The sequence below is a fragment of the Eulemur rufifrons genome, chromosome 24 (genome assembly GCF_041146395.1).
Source record: "Eulemur rufifrons isolate Redbay chromosome 24, OSU_ERuf_1, whole genome shotgun sequence".
In the NCBI taxonomy this organism is placed as follows: Eukaryota; Metazoa; Chordata; class Mammalia; order Primates; family Lemuridae; genus Eulemur; species Eulemur rufifrons.
The window spans coordinates 36,622,210-36,641,940 of record NC_091006.1 but is presented as its reverse complement, the minus strand read 5'-3'; the positions used below and the strand labels follow the sequence as shown (position 1 = coordinate 36,641,940).

Below are 19,731 nucleotides of genomic sequence, written 5' to 3'. Positions count from 1 at the left end.
AGCACAGGTGGGTGCAAGAAAAATTAGTTCTACTTTTCCATTTTCCTGACTGATACTTATTGTCACATGCTAATCCTTTAACCCCTGTCACGACCTCAGAACCTCCGACCCTTGTTACCATAACAAAAGCAAGCGTCATGATTCAGGGTGACAACGCTTCTACACTTGGGACTCACGGCGACCGCTGTGTATGCAACTGTGCATTTTGTAGCCATTTGTCCCTGAATGTTCAAACACTTATATGAGGTTTAATCAAAGACCTGTCACTGGAATCATTAGAAAAATCCATAAGCCCTATAAACAGTGGTTAGCAACTTGCGTATATTAACTAAAAATATTCAAATGGCTATGGAAATCGTGTGACCTATTTGGGTTGACCTGATGACTTTTCTGACTGCCTGGGCTCTGCCGATAATGAAATACATTTTCAGCAACCAAAGATACAAGAAACGACGCTCCCACATTTAAACCATATACTACCAGGTAAGCCCTTTCCCCGGCCACCACTGTGTCCAAACTGCCACTCCCAGAGCATGGGAAGAGATGTGGCTTTTTAGGAATGACTTCGGGTAACCCTAAGAGGATCAATTTAGGTTTTTAAGCAAAGGGACACGGCCAAGTTTGTGGCTGGAGGTTAACTTCCAAGACGGTAGCACGGAGCGCAGGCTACAGCAGACGGACCGTGGCCGAGGCTGGCACGACTGCCCAGGTGGGTGGGAACTCCCGTGAGTGAGTGAGTGCGCCAGCCGGACCCGCCCGCTGCCGATGGCTTCTGCGGGGAAGTAAGAGCTCTAGCCCCGGTCTCTGTGCCGACGGCGGCTCTCTGTCATCTGAAGACACCCGCCACAGGTAACGAAACACAGGACAGCAAGGTGGTAGAGTTTATACAAACCGGGCATCATAAATGAATTTTAAAAATCCAAACATAGAACATTTAAAAATAAAAGCGAGACCCTGCATATTATAAGCAGTAATAGTTTCACAAGAGATCATTAAAAATACTTTTCAGAAGAAATAGTTAAAGAATCCTTTAGTGTGTTTGTTTTTTAATTAACCAAATTCAATTGTTTAAAACAGTGGCATCGAGCTGCACGTGTGTGCAGGTGGACACGCACGCACGGCGTGTCACGGAGACCGAGTCTCAGAGGAAGGACGGCCTCTTGGCTACGGACTTATCACCGTCACCTGCGGTGTGAGGTGAGCAGCACTAAATAAACCGCCTGTTGCCATTTATCCACTTGGTTTGCTGAGCGTGTCCTTGGAAAGCTTTAGGAATTCATAAACATTAAAAATATCCTGTATTAACTGTCCTATATTTAAGACACTGAATTAAGATGACATCTAGTCATCAGTAACATGCTAATAAACATGAAGTATACTAAGTGGAGACACTCTGTGAAGGTGTACTGTATGTGTTGCTTTTATAATGCTATAAAATACACAAATGCTGGAGTTTCGAAATGGCATTGAGCTTGATTGTTATAACATTAAATTTTTCCCCCTTTGTCACACTAAATACAAACTTGAATTATTAACAAATACCAGTAGAAACTTTAGAATATACACTTGCAGGAAAATAAACCATGCAGAAGATGAAATATTCTTTGTTGCTGGGATGGATACATATTATACTATGGATCATAAGAGATGACAATACCCTATCGCTTGTTATGTAGAATATAAACCCAGAATGTGATTTTAGATAAAATGTTAGATATTTTATCTTGTGTTTTTTATTTTATGGTTTGGAAACACCGTGTATTATAATTCAATGAGTTACTTCCCAGAGACTACAATGTTAATGCCGGACACAATCAATCTAAAATTCTAATGAGGACAAAATAGAAAATTAGTAAAGAATGCTGTGATACCTCTCGCCCCTTCACATGAGCGAGGCCAGCCCTTGTCCGTGCTAGATGACTAAGCTCTAGGAAAAGTGAACATTCCCCACAGCACTGCAGAGACAGAGGCTGGAGGGCCAGAAGGACGATGACTTCTGCAGCCAGACCAGCCTTCCTGCTGCTTTGCAAATCCCAGTGAATCACGGTTACGTTTTGACTTAATAATACAAAAAAAACCCCCAAACAAAACAAACAACATAAAACCTTTACTGCTCATATCAGAAACTTAACAAATGGCTTGCCAAGGTTGGCACCTGGGGTTGTCTCGGGCTGGCGTCTCCTCGGCTCTGGAAACCCAGACGCCCGAGAGCAGGAAAGCCAGACCCACCGAACGGGAGCCGGGGCACCGGGTCCTACCTTGGTGTTGAAGTCCAGGGCGTTCTGAGACGTTTTGTACAATTCAGGGTACTTCAACATATTCTCTTTTCTGCACGATCTCTCAAATATTCCAAGGGTTAAGGGAGGCATCGCTGTAAACATCTAAAGTGCACAAACTGGTCATTATGTCAAGCATCAAAGGCAGGATGAACCTTTATCTCAAAGTAACTGAATAAAACAGAGATTATCAAATGGTCTAAACTTACCACATTATAAAGACCTATACACCATCTTTCAAAGAGGATCTGTCCAGAAAAGCCGTTAACAAAGGCAAACCAGATCTAGGAAAAAAAAAACAACCCGAAACCCCCCAAATTAGAGCTCAGAAACATAAATGCATTACTTAGAATCTGTCGTATACGAAACCATCGCCTAATAGCAGTATTAACATATTATTGTTATGACTCTTGAAAATGTCATTTCTTTGCTTTACTTTTTGATTTAAGAGAATACTTTCATAAGGCATTTGTTATTTAAGTCAGAATTGGTTCTACTTGTTGAATCAAAAAAGAAGTATATGAACAGGCAACCACAGACTAAAAACATTAAATGCAATCTTGTTTCTCAAAGGTACTTTAGGGAATATATGTATATGCTATTAAATTTTCACAGCTTTAATTACCTTTTACAATATCTATCAAGATGTAGTTATTTAAAGATCATTTTAATTATATAAGTAATATGTATCTTTAGAAAATAATTTCCTCTAGTAATACAATCACTATTTTCTTCCGTGTTGGTTGTATTCATACAGTTCATTTAAAGACCTTCACAATTTACCAATTTACGTCATTCTGTAATATGTATTTTCTTAAGTTGTTATATATCCTTTAAAATGATGTCAATGGATGTATAACCTCTCGAGTGGATGTGACTATTTTGGACAATTAGCTTACTAATCCAGGTTTGCTATTATAAATAATTCTAAACTGAAACCCTACACATTTCTTTTTCCTTAGGATGAATTCTTAAAGTAGAATCAATGCATTAAAGTATATGAGGGTTTTTTTTTTTTTCCAGTTCTTGATGATTACTGCCATCAGAATGTTAAATTTAAATTTATAGATTAAAATATTTTTAACGTAAATTGTATTTTCTAATAAAATCAAATATTTAACTACCAGAACATAACATTCTTATACATTTTACAATTCTTTTTAAAATAGAAAACTTTGAAAACAAAATGAAGGGACAACATAGAGAAATTTTTCTCCAGCATGTTTAAAACACAAGGGAAACTGAAGTGACTACAGTAAATCAATAATAACATTATTTTTTTAAAAAGGCAGATCTAAAATATAACTAAAAATTAAGTTATAAAAATTAAGAGTAAAAAGGCTGGCCCGGCAATGAGATTATGTAAGCACAAACACAAAAACAAAACATAACAACCACAACACCACCAACTGTTGGAGGAAAGCATTCTTGACGTGCGCCTCGGTGACTCTGTGAATTGGAGTCACCGCGACTGTGCTACACTTCACGTTTCATTTAACCTCATTACGGACGCACGAACTGCTACAAATTCACCGTTTATCAATACGAGCCCAGGCCGGCCTCCCTGTGAACAGCCCGGTACCCACACTGATCTTCCTCCTTTCTGCAGAGTAAGAGGATGATCGAGCGTGTATAAAAACAAGTGTCTGCTTCATGAGATGGAAAAGAAAACAAAGTAGCGATAGCACATGGAAAATAAGTCCCAATCGCGTTTGGGTTGCGACACACATAGCAACGACAATAACAAAAGCACAGAAATCAGAGTCAGATCTGAAATTCCTAGTTGCTTGGCTACATGTATTTACAGAAAAATTCTGAACATTTGCCTGAAACGAGGAGCCGGATCACTTGTACATGCAAATTCAAAAACAATTGGGCATATTCATGTGACGTTAAGTTTATTCTTTCTTGGTATTTACAAGTTGACAAAACATTTTAATGTTCTCTACTGCGTTTTCACATTTGGCCTTTTTGAGATGTGGATTATATAAATACACATTTGTGCTACTCCTGGCGATGGTACTATTTTCCCTGAAGGCAACTGTGATCTATTGTACTAATACATCCTAAGAAGCTCTTTCAGATTTCTGGGGGTATGACGGAAATATATGGAAATTTTAAATGTGAACTTTCAATTACGTCACTCTAGGCTATGAAGACATAGTCCAATCTTTGTTGGCTTGAAGAAAGCTGAGGCTGTCTGCATAACGATATTCATCTAATGGACACTATTTGGCTCAAGGTTATAGTTTTAAATGCATCTTCAATAATCAATACTAGTATGAGAAGTTTAGGTTAACAAATTTGTGTATGGGTAAACATTTATAAATGTGAATGGTCTTCTAGCTTCTTTGCACATAACATTTGATGCCGACTCAAAGGCAACTATGAGCTTGAAATTTAAGACCTTCCCTCAAATCAATGAATATTTACAGAAAGTTTCAAATTCAAAATACTTTGCAAATAAAGCAACATGTCTGAGTTCAAAGTGTATTTTAAAATGCAAAAATCAACTGCTTTATGACAGAAATTTTTCAGGTGGAAAGCTATCAACACACTTTTATCATTTTATTTTTCCTACTGAAAGGTGGGTGAACATGTTTTTAGAAATTTACTTACTGCATTTTTAAAAGTTAATATTCTAATATTTTTCCCGCAAAAGAAGAAATGACTAGATAAGAACAGAACCTTTCAATATAGTACCCTACATTTGCACACAAATATTCTGACATTCAAGTTTACGTATTTTAAAGGAGAAAGAAAAGTTCTTTAACAGTGAGGCAGTCTGCGAGAAGGCTGATTTCAGGTTAGACTGGGATTTGTAGTTAAATGATGTACGTGGAACGTATCTCGTGCTAAATAAAACAACACCTCAATTACTAAACCACATAAAAGCCCCTCCTTTGACTCAACCAAAGCCAAGGGTGCAGAAAGAAAACACCAGTCCCCCCGGGGAGGTGTCCACATTATTTTAAATTCACAGGGAATCTGTCTCCCAGCACAGCTCGCTGGGAAACTATCACCTTATTGACTTTAATCAAAGCTTCTGGAAATGAGAAACACTACATTGTTTTGGGATCTCACCAGAAAACCTGGATGTGACCAATCATTTGAAAGAAAAGGTCTTATTCTGCTAGGAAGGAGTCCCACATTTCAGAGAAAAAAAAAAAAAATCTCTTTAGAAAGAGCCAATAATTTAAATGAACACCTACGGCGGGGGCGGGACGGCTACCGTGAGTGGGACCACCTGCCAAATCTGTATGTATCTGTCTGGCTGTGATTTACGGCAACGGAGTATCTAGCCAGCGACATTCTGAGCAAGACAGCAATGGGAAAGGCAGTTTGGGTAGATAATCTGCAAAACCCCCTAGTGTTCAAGGCTCCTATGAGCAAAGAAACTTCAGACCTGCCTCTCCCGGTGTTATTGTCTGAATTCCGCCTCCCGGCACAGGCGTGGCAGCTACAGCTTCACTTGCATTTTCCTCCTGGAGCATTTCTGCATGTTAAGCAGCAGCTTATAGACGTCAATGAGCCCTCTGCTCCCACGCCCGGTCAGCACAAAAAACTGAAAGGAGAGACTGGAGGCTGGCGCTTGTCCTCACTAGAGACATTCAGCGATGTGTTTTCTGGCTATTCAGTCATAGTATTGACATGAGCCATTAACATCTGCAGAACTTGTTTTAGCTGGCAAAGAGTTGGGTATCTGGGAATTGATTTAAAAGGTCAATTCATTTCCAAGACAGCTGAATTATACTCGAAATACATTTTCACAAAGTGCTAAAGGAAAGATAAAAATGAGATTTCCAGCAGAGGTTAGATCTCACTTCCTTTTCCACGTGTAAAGAATTTGATCAGGGTTAAATATCTCACGAAGAGGCTTTAAATTCAAAGCCAAGAGAAATTTAGGGCTAATTCACATCATTCTGGATTTGAAACAGAGCATGCAGATTCCGTTTTCATGTGTGTTTAATGTATTTTGTTTTCCCCATTAGTACATAAATTTTGCCTGCTTCCTTGTTGATTGTCAATTAATCTGGATTTAAAAAGTGGCAAGTTGAGTACTCTTATTTCACTTTATAAAAGTAAATTTTTATAAGCAGATGTATTGTTAGCAGTGGCTTTAAAATCTTTGCATCTTCAAAAGTTTATATAAATAAACTGTATCGATCAATATTCTTTTAAGTAATGTTTTGGAGTGAGAACATAGAATTAGAAAAGCTAGATACGTAGAGCGGATTAAGAATCAAAAATAATTATTTTAGAAAAGAATCACAAATTTACATACACAACAAATTTATATACACTCATAAACCATTTTGGAAATACATTTTTTTCCTCAAAACAGATAATTCCAGACCAAATCTAGCAATAATGAACAATTAAGTAAGTTCATGAAGTATCTTGTTTAGGTTTCCAAGTGTTTGGTAATTTTACCTAATGAGTTGTAACCTAATTGCAGATTTTTAGTGACCAATAAATGAGATTGCCTGTCCACTTCAAAACTGATTTTCAATTTTACTAGCCTCATACTAAGAACTATGCTCAGGCAACACTTTAACAGGGAGATAAGCATGTTGACGGAGGCACAAAGAACAGCTGAGCCAGACACACAGCCGTCTCCAGCTAGTTGTCAACAGGGCAAATGTAGACTCTACTGGGGTGTGTGTGTGTGTGTGTGTGTGTGTGTTCAGAGTGTCACTTCTCTCGTGAGAAGTATGGAATATTATTTCCACACAGCAAATCGCTAAGCTGTGTCTTTTCTGACAGACGTGCAGGAACAGTTAGTCAACGGATTAGAAGGCAAAGTAGCAAGAACAGACATCTGACAAGGAGCCCTCGGCAGATTTATGGGGGTGCGGTGGGTCCTCGACAGGAGTGGAAGACGGAGGGTTTCCTGCCAAGCAACGGGGAGCGCATTGCCATGCTCTGCAGAACTCCAAAGGGACCATGAAGCTGATTACACTGGAGTTTAATTACTACAAATAAAGCCTCTGATTATAAAATATGTTGAAAAAAAAGGCAAATAACTTATTTATCATGTCCTGATGAACCATTCGGTTCACTTATGTATCTGCTATTGCTCTGTTGCCCAGTAGGGTAGCCTCTGGCCACACGTGATTTTTGAGCACTTGAAATGCGGTTAGTCCAAACTGGTAAAATATATGCCAGGTTTTAAATACCTAGGATTAGAAAAAAGAATGTAAAATATCTCAATAATTTTTTAATAGTGATTACATGTTAAAATAATAATCTTTTAATATATTGAGCTAGAGACAATATGTTGAAGTTAATTTACGCTTTACTTTTTGCTACTGTGGCTCCTAGAAAATTTAAAATTATGCACGTGGCTCACGTGGCATTTCTGTTCACAAGCGCCTGAAGGACAGGAACCACGCTTGACTGACTCAGTAGCTGCCGGACCAAGCCTGGTGCCTGCACCCAGCAGGTGCTACAAAAATGTTCCTAGAACAAAACGCACCCTTTTAGAAGCAGTGTTCCTGACCTGGGCTTTCATTTTTAAAATGACGTTATATTTGATGTATCCTGAAAAGGATTATAGAAATCTCGTGCTATCCAGACACAGGAATAAAATATTCTGATAATTTTTTGACAAATTCCTCATTATCCGAACTCTTCCTATTCACCAAGCTCAGAAACCAAAGTATATCTGGATAGCAAGGGATCTTTGTATAGAACACGGATCTAAATTTTGAAAGACGATAAGAACCACAAGACAACCTAGTAATACCAGCAAAGCCACCTGTATATGTATCCTTCCTGGTTCTGTCCTTTGCCTCCTCCCAAGATTAGAACTGCTGTCCTTAGTTCCGTGTTTATCACTCCTTCACTTTCCTTTTTAAATACAATTTTCCACACGTGTCTTAGCCCTCACTGGTGTTCTGCTTTCTTTTATATGTTTCTGAGCTTTACAAAAACTGCAGTCCAGTGTGTAGTCTTTTTAAAACTGAAAACATTACTTCATCAGCCGTTCTAATTCAACACTTCCTATCAAAGCAGCCTAACATTTTTAGCTAGAATTTAAACATCAATTACTCTCCATAACGGGCAAACTTTTTGTTTTAACAAGTTACAGGAAGTGAGCAAACGAAGTATTAATTGAAACAACGAGAAAACATCTTCCTAAAGGAAATTTCTTTAGGTATGCATGTGAGCGACAGGGGTTGTCAACGCGATCCGGCATTACCTCGATGATGTAGAGGACGATATTCTTGTAGAAGCAGTACAGGATGCACTTGGAGACCCTGTTGTAGTTCCAGGCACCGTGCACCATCAGCAAATTCTTCAGGTATTTGAACTAAAATAAGAGTGGAGAAAAATCAGTCTTTTCCTCTCCACAGTGCTGCAGAGGGAGAGCAGCGCCGTGCTCTGCGGGAGCGACGCCTCACCTGAGCAATGGAGTAGTCAGAGGAATTGGCCGCCTGCAGCCCCTCGTTGCCGCTGATGCCGACACCCACGTGCGCCGTCTGTATCATGCTGACGTCGTTGGCGCCGTCGCCGATGGCGAGAGTCACCACCTTGACTTGTTTCTTAACCATCTCCACGACTTCAGATTTTTGAAGAGGAGAGACCCTTAAATCGTAACAAATTATCGGTTACCTCTGTTTTCTGAACCGAGGAATGCTGAAATGCCGTTGTCTTGAAGGATAAAAGCAGCAAAAGATCCAAAGGGATGAGTTTGCTGAAGAACCATTATGGAAATGTCTTAGGTTTGAGCGTGTTTAGTTCTAGTTCTGCCCCGTTAAGGAAATAATAACAATAACAACAAAAAAAAAATCTCAGAAGCAAAGCCCCAGGAGGGTAACAAAAGAAGATACAATGCTTTATTAAGCACCAGCTTATCAGGATATTTGCATTAATTTGTTAAAGGAGTAACATTTGAGTTCAGAAATTCCATCACTTCCTAACAAGTAACATCAAGAATTTCTAATTCTTCACTTCTGATTTAAAAAGAAAGTCATGCAGGCTGCTAACTAAACCCGACAGTACCTGGAAGGTGAAAGTTTTGAGCTTCTGCAGGCTGGTCTTAAGGTAATACACTATTAATACATGCTTAAAACAACTTAAAACTCCACCTAAACTAACTGGGAATCGGCTAACCTCTCAACCTGGTCTCAGGCACCACGGGGAAGCTGTACCAGAGTAAACATCAAGTGTTTGATTATAGTTCATGGGCTTCATTTTCTTCCAAAGCCACTAATGGTCAAATAGAAACCAAGCAACCTCTCCCACAAATGTGGATCAGGAACAGAAGACACCATCTGTACCCAAATCAGACTTGGTGTTAAATGTGGACTAACTTTTCACAGACTTCTAAAGCCACTTAAGAAATAAACCCGAAGACAATGACAGAAGTGTTCAATGACAGAATGCATTGCCTAATTAACTTAATGTATTGTCTACACTGTATTAGTGATTAAGACAGGAAGACCGCACAAGGAATTGGTCTAAAACACTATTAAGATACTAAGTAGTAAGAAATGACTAAACACATATAATGTTAGTAAATGAGAAAAATAAATAGCTAAATTCTTTATCAAGATTGAGTGGCATAGCTATCTAATAAATATCTGCTGGAACATCTGATAAATCATTTATTAATCTACTTAAAAATGAAGATCATTACTCTGAAAGAATCAATACATCTTTGTGCATTTTCCTGATTATTCCACGGGAAAAATTCCTGGCAGTGGAGACTCCGCACAAACATGTCCCTTCGGGGGGCACCCCCTGCCCCCCTGAGCTGCTTCAGCCGGAGCAGCTCTGGTTTGTATTTCCAGTTTGAGAATCACTGCACCAGACTGTGAGTTGCCTGCACAGTGAACTGGTCTCCTCCTCTTTGTATTCTTGGTGCCTAATCCAGAATAGAGACTTAATAAATGATTGCCATATGAAAGAATCATTTTTCATCTTTTCTGTGGATTTCCTTTCAGAGTCTGGCAATAGCACAAAATAACACAACTGTGAACTCAGCGAGGGAACGGATGAGTATCAAGCCATTAATGGGCTATTTCACTCTTACCCCCATTTTGGGGGAAGCAATTTTCATATTTTATTTAATTTTTCTTAACAGGCTGATATGCATTGGTAAGTCTACTGGCTCTAGGCCAAAGTTTATACGTGGACTAAGGATGACATTTAGTAAACGCCAAAAAAAAAAAAAAAAAATGCTCACCCAGAAATGATCTAGAAAGCAAATGGGAAATGGGCATGAAAAGAGAAACATTTGAAACATTATCAAATTCCCGGGGCCAACACTATAAATACGTAATGAAGTCACACCGTGCGATCAATGGAACTAGGAAATGGTGGTGCTTTTTTCATAAACTGAATCTGTAATAAAGAAGACATATCTGCATGGTGAGCTAATATTAGTGATGTGAATAAGCCTCAGAAAGAGCTGGACCGAATTTAGTTTTCTTTCTTCGTGATTACAACCAACCGCTGCTTTCTCTGCTTGCAAGTGCAATTTTCAATAAACCCAGATTAAGACTGGCTGAAGATTTTCCCCCTAATCCGAGGCTATGGTCAACTTCGGTGCTAAGAACAAAGAGTAAGAATACCCTTAGCAAGAAAAATGCCCACTTAAAAAAAAGAAGATGGTACAGCGAGAGGATCCCCCTAAGGCCGCTGTCAGTGCTTCTGGCAAGGCGTCCGCCTTCACCGCCAAGCTGAAAGCAGAGGACAGGTCGGAAGAAACGTCGCCACACGGCCGAAGCCCTCACACCTGACGGTTTGAAAGAGCAGCCGGTTGCCAAACAAAGATCAGACGTAAGCTCAAATTCACAAAAAATAAAACACACCTTCTTCAAACATTTAACTCAAAATATAAATGTACAAACTTGTGGGTCAAAGGACCTCACTTTTCTCAGGGACCTGCTGCTTGAAACCCTGCGTGTCACTGCTGCAGAAATCGCACGCGGGAGGCACAGGGCACGGTTTGCGTCACTACAGTGGAGACTGGATTGTCACGATTCCTTTTACCCCAGATGACAGTTTTCTCACCCAATCCAAATTCAACAGCGATATTTTTTAGCAACTCAAAAAGTCTTTTTAGAGCATCGTATCTGGTTTTTCTAGCAGTAACTTTTATTACATTATTTCGGAAATATTGAATTAAATGATCACTTTAAGAAATACAACAGGAATAAATGTATTAGTTTACAAGCACCACTCGGAAAGCACTAAATCAACTCGTGGAAGCAAAAGTTTGCCCATGTGCGCACCAAAGCAGTTTGTGCAGTGGACGCCAGAGAGCGTGAGGGCTGTGGGCACAGCCCGCTGTGGGTACCTGGCAGGGCCTTAGGGGGGTTGGGGCTGAGGGGGATTAAGTCTGTCAAGCTGAAGTCTGTTAAAAAGATCTACTATTTTTACAGCATCCATTCAAAACCATTGCTCCTTGCTACAATACAAGCGGGTTACAATATAGCAAAAACGAAATGATAAGACATTAAAAATGAGTGTAGCACAAAGCTTTTTAATATAATTGGCAGTACTTAATAATTTCAGAAATCAGCACAGGCTGCAAGAGGCCTCCTTGACCAGCTAGAATCAGACTTGGCCTAGATGAGGACAGGAGAGTGAACTTCAGGTAAAGGAAACAGCACGTGTTACATTTCATGAACTTCGCATGCAAAATTCTCCACGATGTATTTCTTCCTCCTGCTGGGTTTCTACCTCTTAAAAGATTACTTACTCCACTTGGAGTTCATTGACTTTCTTGACTTCTGTAACCCTGCTTCTGTATTTGTACAGTTTTCATAACAGTCTAGAACAGCCGTACCACCCCAGTTAATTCTTCCCAGCGTCTACCCGAAACCACACATCGATGGCTGAGAAAATCCAGGACCTAAACTTTACAAGTGCCAGTAGTGACCCAGTGTAGACTTTGGAAACATCATCAAAGTGCTGTTTTCTTTCCCCAGATTTTTTTTTTTTAACCACTTGTGGGTTTGCATCAGGGTTTAAATTATTCACAGTTCTCTTCTCTTCCACTGTTGCCTTTTCGTCTTCTGGAGAAGTAAGAGACTCTACGGAAAAAGACTACACATCCAGCATGTGCCAGAAAGCTCCGTTTCCCTTCCCTGTGGCTCCACAAACGGAGGGTGGTCCTTTGCCATACAGCCTAGAAGTGCACTCGGTGCAATGCGCTTTTCCAGTGTTATTTTGGCCGCAGTTTCTGCACATGTTGTTCATTATTTTTCTTATTTGCTATGTAGTAACTCTCGCTGCTCTGAGGATATTAGATCAGAGCGCTGGAAATTTTTACCATGTTAGCTAAGAAGCATATAGGTGGTCTATCTTACGTAAGCCTTGTTTTGCATTCTTTTAATGGGATTAGCTAAATGAATCACCTTTTTGAATGAAATATGAATAGAGATTATACATATATATAGACATATAATAAAGAAAAATTTAAGGGATTTTTTTTTTTTATAGGTAGCCCAAAGGACTATAATAATTTGTCCTACTGGATTGTGTTTTGGGATTAATAACCTAAAAAAATTCTTACATATACACTTAAAATTACACCCATAATACAGTGTTATCTCAAACTCTTTATACTGTAAATTTAAAAGTTATTATAAAGCTGGCTTTAAAGGTGAATCTAGAAAAATTTTAAGCAGAACATGGCGGAATGTAGTATTTCTTAATGATCCTGAAGTGTTTTATACAGCAACCAAGCCCCAGTGTTTACCAAGCTTGAGGTCTGTTTCTGGTAACTGTTTAGAGCTCAGAATCACCAGCGAGGGATTCCGCTGTGCTTTCCTTTGGAGCAAACTTCCTGAGATCTCCTCTGTGGCTATCGGTCTATTTCCCCTTGGGTCATATTCTGTTGACTAATAAAGAAATTACAAGGAGAGAGGAAAACATAACTTAGAAGACCTTACTTGAATCTTTTTGAACTGTGTTAGGTTCATTTATAAAGTTTTAAATTAAGAAGCAATTAAAATATGGCAAAAAATATGTGTTACCTATACCAAAATTATGCAAATATTGTAACTTCTAGAAACTCACCATCAGTTTATTACCGGAATGAAAACAGCAGCTTAAATAGCAAATCCTAAAAATGTACTTAGCGTGCGGTACACAATGAAACATTCAACCGGTTCTAGGTGGGAGAACCATGCTATTTATTCACAGGACTGATGAGTGAGCGCTCTCCTCGCCTCCAAAACCAACATCTGTTGATAAACTGTGCGTCACAGGCATGCAAGAGACCTTACGTTTCAGGGCCTGAGTCTACAGAAATAAAATACAGATAAGCCTTTCCGCAGGACAAAAAAGCAAAGCAACTTTAAAAGAACATTTCCTTTCTGCAATGCATTTTAGATATAAAACTTCTCTTTTGTGGAATTTATGTTGTTACAGGTAAACCACTACTGCCTTCAGTTTCAATAATTCAGGTACTATTTTAAATAGGGACTGTTCATATTGAACATATGTATTTGAGTATCTACATATATGGAGCGTGTGTGTGTGTGTGTGTGTGTGTACACAGATACCCCAAACTACTAATTGGCAAATGTATCTTATAAAAGGCACTAAAAAGAAAATTCCTCCCAGTAGAAATTTTTACTATAATATTCACACTGGGAAGCATAGTTTGTCCATGATCCTGTTTTCCATTTTCTTAAAAAAACAAAAACAAAAACATCTAGTTATTTTGACTCTAACATTGTATTTAGCACACAGCAGATGTAAAAATGGCTGTGGAACTAAATAAATGAAAACTTTATAAGAAAGAGAAATTCATCACATTATGCCATGATACTAATGTTACAGCTCTTGCTCATTTTTGACCATTTGCCATTAAGAGGCAAACTCTGTTTAATCTCTTCTGTACTTAGAGCGAACTCTGTAAAGGATTTTTCAGGCTTTCTCCCACAGATGGAAAAGACAGGTAAAAAATTATCAGGTACAGAGAGAAACATCTACTGCTTCAAAGGAAAGTGGGCATGTTCGGGATGGACTAGAGCCAGACGACAGGTGTCTCTGCATGTCACAGTAAGAAAGTTCTAACGTCACAGCCAGCTCTAAGCAACAGGAAACGTTAAAAGTTTTTGAGATAAAAAGAGCATGGTAGAAGCAGTTCTGAAAAATATTAATTTGGATTGCTCACCTTCAAAAGACCTCGTAGAAAATGGGACCATTGGTAGCACAAGCTATTGACGGGAACTGGACTATACAGCCTGGAAGACGCCGGCAGTCGGAAAAGGAGGTCAGCAAATTTCAGGGTCACAATTATCAACTGACAAAGTCTGTGAGTCCCCTTTGGGGACTAGACAGTGGTGAGAACTTGTCAGAAGCTGCACAGCGTGGAGGACAAGAGTGGAATGCCGGGGACCCCAGAACCACACACAGAGTGGACAGCTTTCCAGCTGTCCTGTTCTCCCAAGGTGCCCCGTGCGACCCGAGGCCACCTGGTGTGATGGGGTGAGACTTGGCGCGTGGGACTAAGGGGCTTCCCTCTCCTTGCAACTGTGAATTTGGCTTAGGCTGGGGACTTATGAAAACTCAAAAGTCCCCAAAATAACATGCTTAAAAAACAGAACACCCCAATTCCAGGAGTTATGGTCCCAGTGCCCTAAAGCTAAAATGACAGGAACAATTGCTACCCCGTGCCTTTGAATGGCAAGTCAGAGCTTGCTGGTCAACCTAAGGGCACAGCAGCCAGGCAGGGGCAGACTCCTCAAAGCCACCTCACCAGGGAATGCCACCCGACTGCGGCTGCCGCTGACACGAGCAGCCCTCAGCTGCAGGAACCAGGGGGTGCAGGTCATTAGATTCAGATGCAGCCCGGCCTCCAGATTTACCCACTTAGGAACCAGCTTTCCCCCTCCCCCGAAGGACACTAACGCCTGGTAGGGCCAATTGGGAAAAATGGTCTCAGGAGGACAACTGCTAAGACAGGGAAGAACCATGAGCACAAAAGAAATGTAACCACCTACAAGAAAGTAGAGTTAGCAAAAACAGATGTAAAAAGCAGGATAAACAACCTTAGAACCAGAACAAGTAGTTATGATAAAGCACCAATTGGAAATGGTCATATAAAAATGTGACTGCTGAGATAGAGAATCCAGTGATGAACTGAACAGCTAATATGATAGAGCCCGATGGTTCCAATAAAAAATCTGTCCCAGAAAATTAAAGATTGTGAGAAAAATGAAAAGAAATGGAGGAACAGAGGTGACTACACGTATATGACAGTTCCAGAAGAGAACGAGGAGAAATATAAAAAATAATGACCACTCATTTTTCAGAAAAAGGATACATGTCTTTGGATTGAAAGGGCTCACAGTGCCAAAAACATAGGTAAGGAAATGACACCTTGACACATTATGGTTAAATTAAGAATAAGAAAAATTTCTAAAAGCTTCTAGAGAGAAAAAGGAGATGACCTACAAAGAAACAAGATCAGACTGACGCTAGATCCACACACAAAATTACTTCACTGGCCAGGCGAGGTGGCTCACGCCTGTAATCCTAGCACTCTGGGAGGCCGAGGCGGGTGGATCGCTCGAGGTCAGGAGTTCGAGACCAGCCTGAGCAAGAGTGAGACCCCGTCTCTACTAAAAATAGAAAGAAATTATTTGGACAACTAAAAATATATATATACAAAAAATTAGCCGGGCATGGTGGCGCATGCCTGTAGTCCCAGCTACTCGAGAGGCTGAGGCAGGAGGATTGCTTGAGCCCAGGAGTTTGAGGTTGCTGTGAGCTAGGCTGACGCCACGGCACTCACTCTAGCCCGGACAACAAAGCGAGACTCTGTCTCAAAAAAAAAATAAATAAATAAATAAATTACTTCACTATCTTCAGTTCTTATCTCTTTATGGTGGGGGGGAAGGAAAGGAAGATGTGCTAATACATGCAAACATTTGAAGAGAAAAATAAGCACAAATATATAATATACTGATCAAAACTTTAGAAAACGCCAGACATAGAACAGAGTGCAAAACTTTCAAACCACTATAAGAAAATCTGATCTAGACAGTGGAAGTTAGGGGGAGAGAAAAAGAAACAGAAAGCAAAATAAATGGAAAACAAAAGGGAAGAAATGAGCAATAATTATAATAAATATAAATGGGTTAAATTCATTGATTAAAATAGATTCTCAGGTTAGATTAAAACAACAAGATCTGGCAATATGGTGTCTAAAAGATAACAGCTAATATAAAGCTTATTTGCACCTACCATGTTCTAAGCCCTTTCCTTATTTTAACACATTCGATTCTCAGAACCATCCTGTGAGATAAGCTCCTATTATTGCCATTTTACAAATGAGTAAACTGAGGCACAAAGAGACTCTATAACTTAATCGAGGCAAAACATCAAGTGGTGATTCGCTGCTAGGATTCCACCCCAAGCAGTGTGGATTCAGATACAGCATTAGTAACCATTATATTACACAGAAAGGCTAAACACAAGGATTTAGAAAAAAAAAGACAAGGCACATATGAAACAAAAGAAAGCCAGGTTAGACATTTTAGTATTCGACCCAAAAAAAAAAAAAAAAAGAAAGAAAAAAAAAAACAAACCAAAAAAAAAGAATTCAGGACACAGAAAAGGCCATAATGGTCAGAGAGAAATCTTTATATACGACAGCATTGCTCTCACCAGAAATATTCAATTAGCCTATAGAAAAGAAACTTAGGTACCATTTATAGGAATAAAAACGTTTTAATAATAGATCCCACATACTGACTTACGTATTCTTTGTAACTCTACGAGAGGATCAATGTTATCTCTGTTTCAAAGAGGAAAACACAGAAGCCGGAGGAGTAACTTGTCACTCAGCTCCTAGGAGGTGGAGCCCAGACCCCGGAGGGCCGGGCCGGTGCCTGAGTGTCACGGTATATATGCTTATTCACGTAAGATAGAAAATAGAAAAAGAATGAAGTGAATAAGAGGGATGGAGATAGAAATCCCGATAGTGGTTTCCCTCGGGAAGCTAAGAACTCACTAAAGGGAGAGGACTCTAGGGCGCCGCTCACGTTTGGGTCCTGGGCACAGAGCGTGCGCTTTGCGAACCTCACTGGGCTGTGCACGTGTGCGCTACGTGCTGTCCAGCACAGGCTAATGCTGTTCTATCAGAATTGTGTGATCCGCAGTTCTGACTGGGGTGTTGTGTGTGTGTGTGTGTGTGTCTGTGTGAACTGGAGGTGGGGGAGATGGTGAGGGTGATTTATCTGAAAGGAGAGACACTTTTTACGATGTCGAGTTATGGTGGGATTCTTTAGCATTCAGATTTTGCGTATATTTTTAGACATCTCCCTGTCAAACGTGGACTTCCCTGGTGGTGCACATCGTAATCGGCTGCCAGGCTGCAAAATCGCCACCACGTGACTATTAATGCCACTCAGCAGAGGTGGAGCAGCAAACGAAGGCAGGGCTGAGCAGATGATTATTACACTAAAGCAAAATATGGGCATTTTATGAAGTTATAAAACTTGTTCAGTGTGTCCTCGTTTAGCTGTACACGTATGAAAGAAATATTCTCTCAACATTTCCAACATTTATTCATATTTTCTTGGAAGCAAATATAGGGTTGACATTCATTAACAGTTTGTAAGTCTTTGCAAAGCCAAACATCTGCTTGGCATCCGATGGTGTTCACAAATTTTTTTTCTTTAAAGGAATGTCTGTTGAGCATTTATTAGCTTCGTTTGTGCCTCATGACTACCTTTTAAGCAAAACATTTATTTAGAGAAATTCTTAAAGCTAAAGACAATCCCCCAAGATTCGAGAAGTAGGTCTGCCCTGACCCTTTATTTAATGCACTCATGCTATGACAGAAAATATTCAGTTCCCTCTAGACCTCTCACAGGCCCCCTGATCGAAGTGAGGTGACAGGTTTTGCCTGGAATGCCCTCCCAAGTGACAACACTCTCCCCCAAGCTCTTTTTTTTTCTTTATTTAAACACTATGGGGAAAATGGCCTAAAAGGGGGTTAAACTTTGATTGGAGATGTTGCAAGTAGGAAAAAATGCTTATTTCAATTTAACTTTTGCTTTTCAGAAGACATGACTCCATAAATTATGCAGAAGAACGGTGATTACTAGATGGCCTAAAAGCTGGAGGCTGTGAGCCAATTTTCAACCAACTGTCACAGAACATAAGTTTCAAAATATGTTTAAACTAAACTGACAACTACAGAAAAAATGTGAAATTCTTTGAAAGGCTGGGTTACGTGAACTGATGAGGACCTCAGAAACCACATGCTATTTAACACACATCATCACTCCACTGCGGGATCCCCGTTCTCTTCTGGGGGGACATTAATAGGGGTGGAACAGATGCTTCCCCAGATTAAGCTGATCCAGGCAGAAGAAAGACTATTCCCAGCGGAATGCCCAACAGAAGCAAGTTCATCCCCAACCGAAAGGGCAACGAGGGGTCCTCTGGCCCCGAAGCTTTCAAGCCAGGACAGAATGACCAGGAAGGGGGCGTGTGTGTCTATGTGTGTGTGTGTGTGTGTGTGTGTGTGTATGTATGCGTGTGTTGTGTATGTCTATGTGTATATGTGTACGTGTATGTGTGTATGTGTGTTGTGTATGTGTGTGTATTGTATATATCTATGTGTATATGTGTACGTGTGTGTGTATGTACGTGTATATGTGTATATATATGTGTACGTGTGCGTGTGCGAGTAAGTGTGTGTGTGTGTGTGTGTGTGTGTGTTTCCCACCTTTCTATGTCAAAGCAGCTCCACTTTTGTTTGCTTTCTACATCCAGGTTCCCTGAAAGATTGGGATCTCTGCTCTATTTCAATCTCCTCATTTCGCAGGTCACCAGAGAGATTCCAGTAGGGACCCCAACTGCCACCGTGGTGGTAGAGCTACAACAAGCATTTCGCGAGTCCCCTTTATACCAGTTACACAAACTGTAAGATCTCAGGGCATAAGGCACTGGTTACTGAGATCGGGAATTACTTGCCTAGCACAGCGGTTCCCAGGATAACTCTTGATTTTAAGCTGGTCCACAAATCTCCGTGAGTTTCAGAGCAAGCTTTTCCCCCTCTACCTGTCCAAGGAGCTTCAGTGAGTCTGGAAAACCTCTAAAACAGTGTATGCAATTTTACGTGTTTGTGTGTGTGTGTATCTTCTGCAGGAGCTGGTCCATAGCCTTTGTTTGTTCTCCAAAAGTATCTGTGATTGCACTAAACGATAACAATCAGTGGCCTCGAGCAAGGGAATCAGGGACAGGAGGACCACAAAGAAGGAGTTTATAAACAGGAAAACTTCTCAGCAACTACCTGAAAACTAGATGCCTGTTTCCTGCTACACTACTCAGCTGACGCAGGTAAAGGTGGGTAAAAACAAAAGCTGCCCAGTAGCTACGAAAATATAGTACTTGTTAGACTGAGAATAGATTCCATCCTGCTTCTGGGGTTTAATATGCTGAAGACAAATATCTGAGGTATATAACATTC

General features: G+C 40.1%; 1 protein-coding gene across 3 annotated transcripts in view; it reads right to left on the bottom strand.

Annotated features, from left to right (window-relative positions):
* The window catches only part of ATP8A1 (ATPase phospholipid transporting 8A1), a 190,259-nt gene that overhangs the window by 37,178 nt on the left and 133,350 nt on the right, over positions 1-19,731 (bottom strand). For all 3 annotated transcript variants that reach the window (XM_069458057.1, XM_069458058.1, XM_069458059.1), the window contains 4 exons: positions 8,684-8,867; positions 8,482-8,592; positions 2,486-2,560; positions 2,259-2,381 (listed from right to left, as the gene is read on the bottom strand). In XM_069458057.1, coding sequence (XP_069314158.1) covers positions 2,259-2,381; positions 2,486-2,560; positions 8,482-8,592; positions 8,684-8,867 — 493 coding nt within the window. The remainder of the gene's footprint in view (positions 1-2,258; positions 2,382-2,485; positions 2,561-8,481; positions 8,593-8,683; positions 8,868-19,731) is intronic.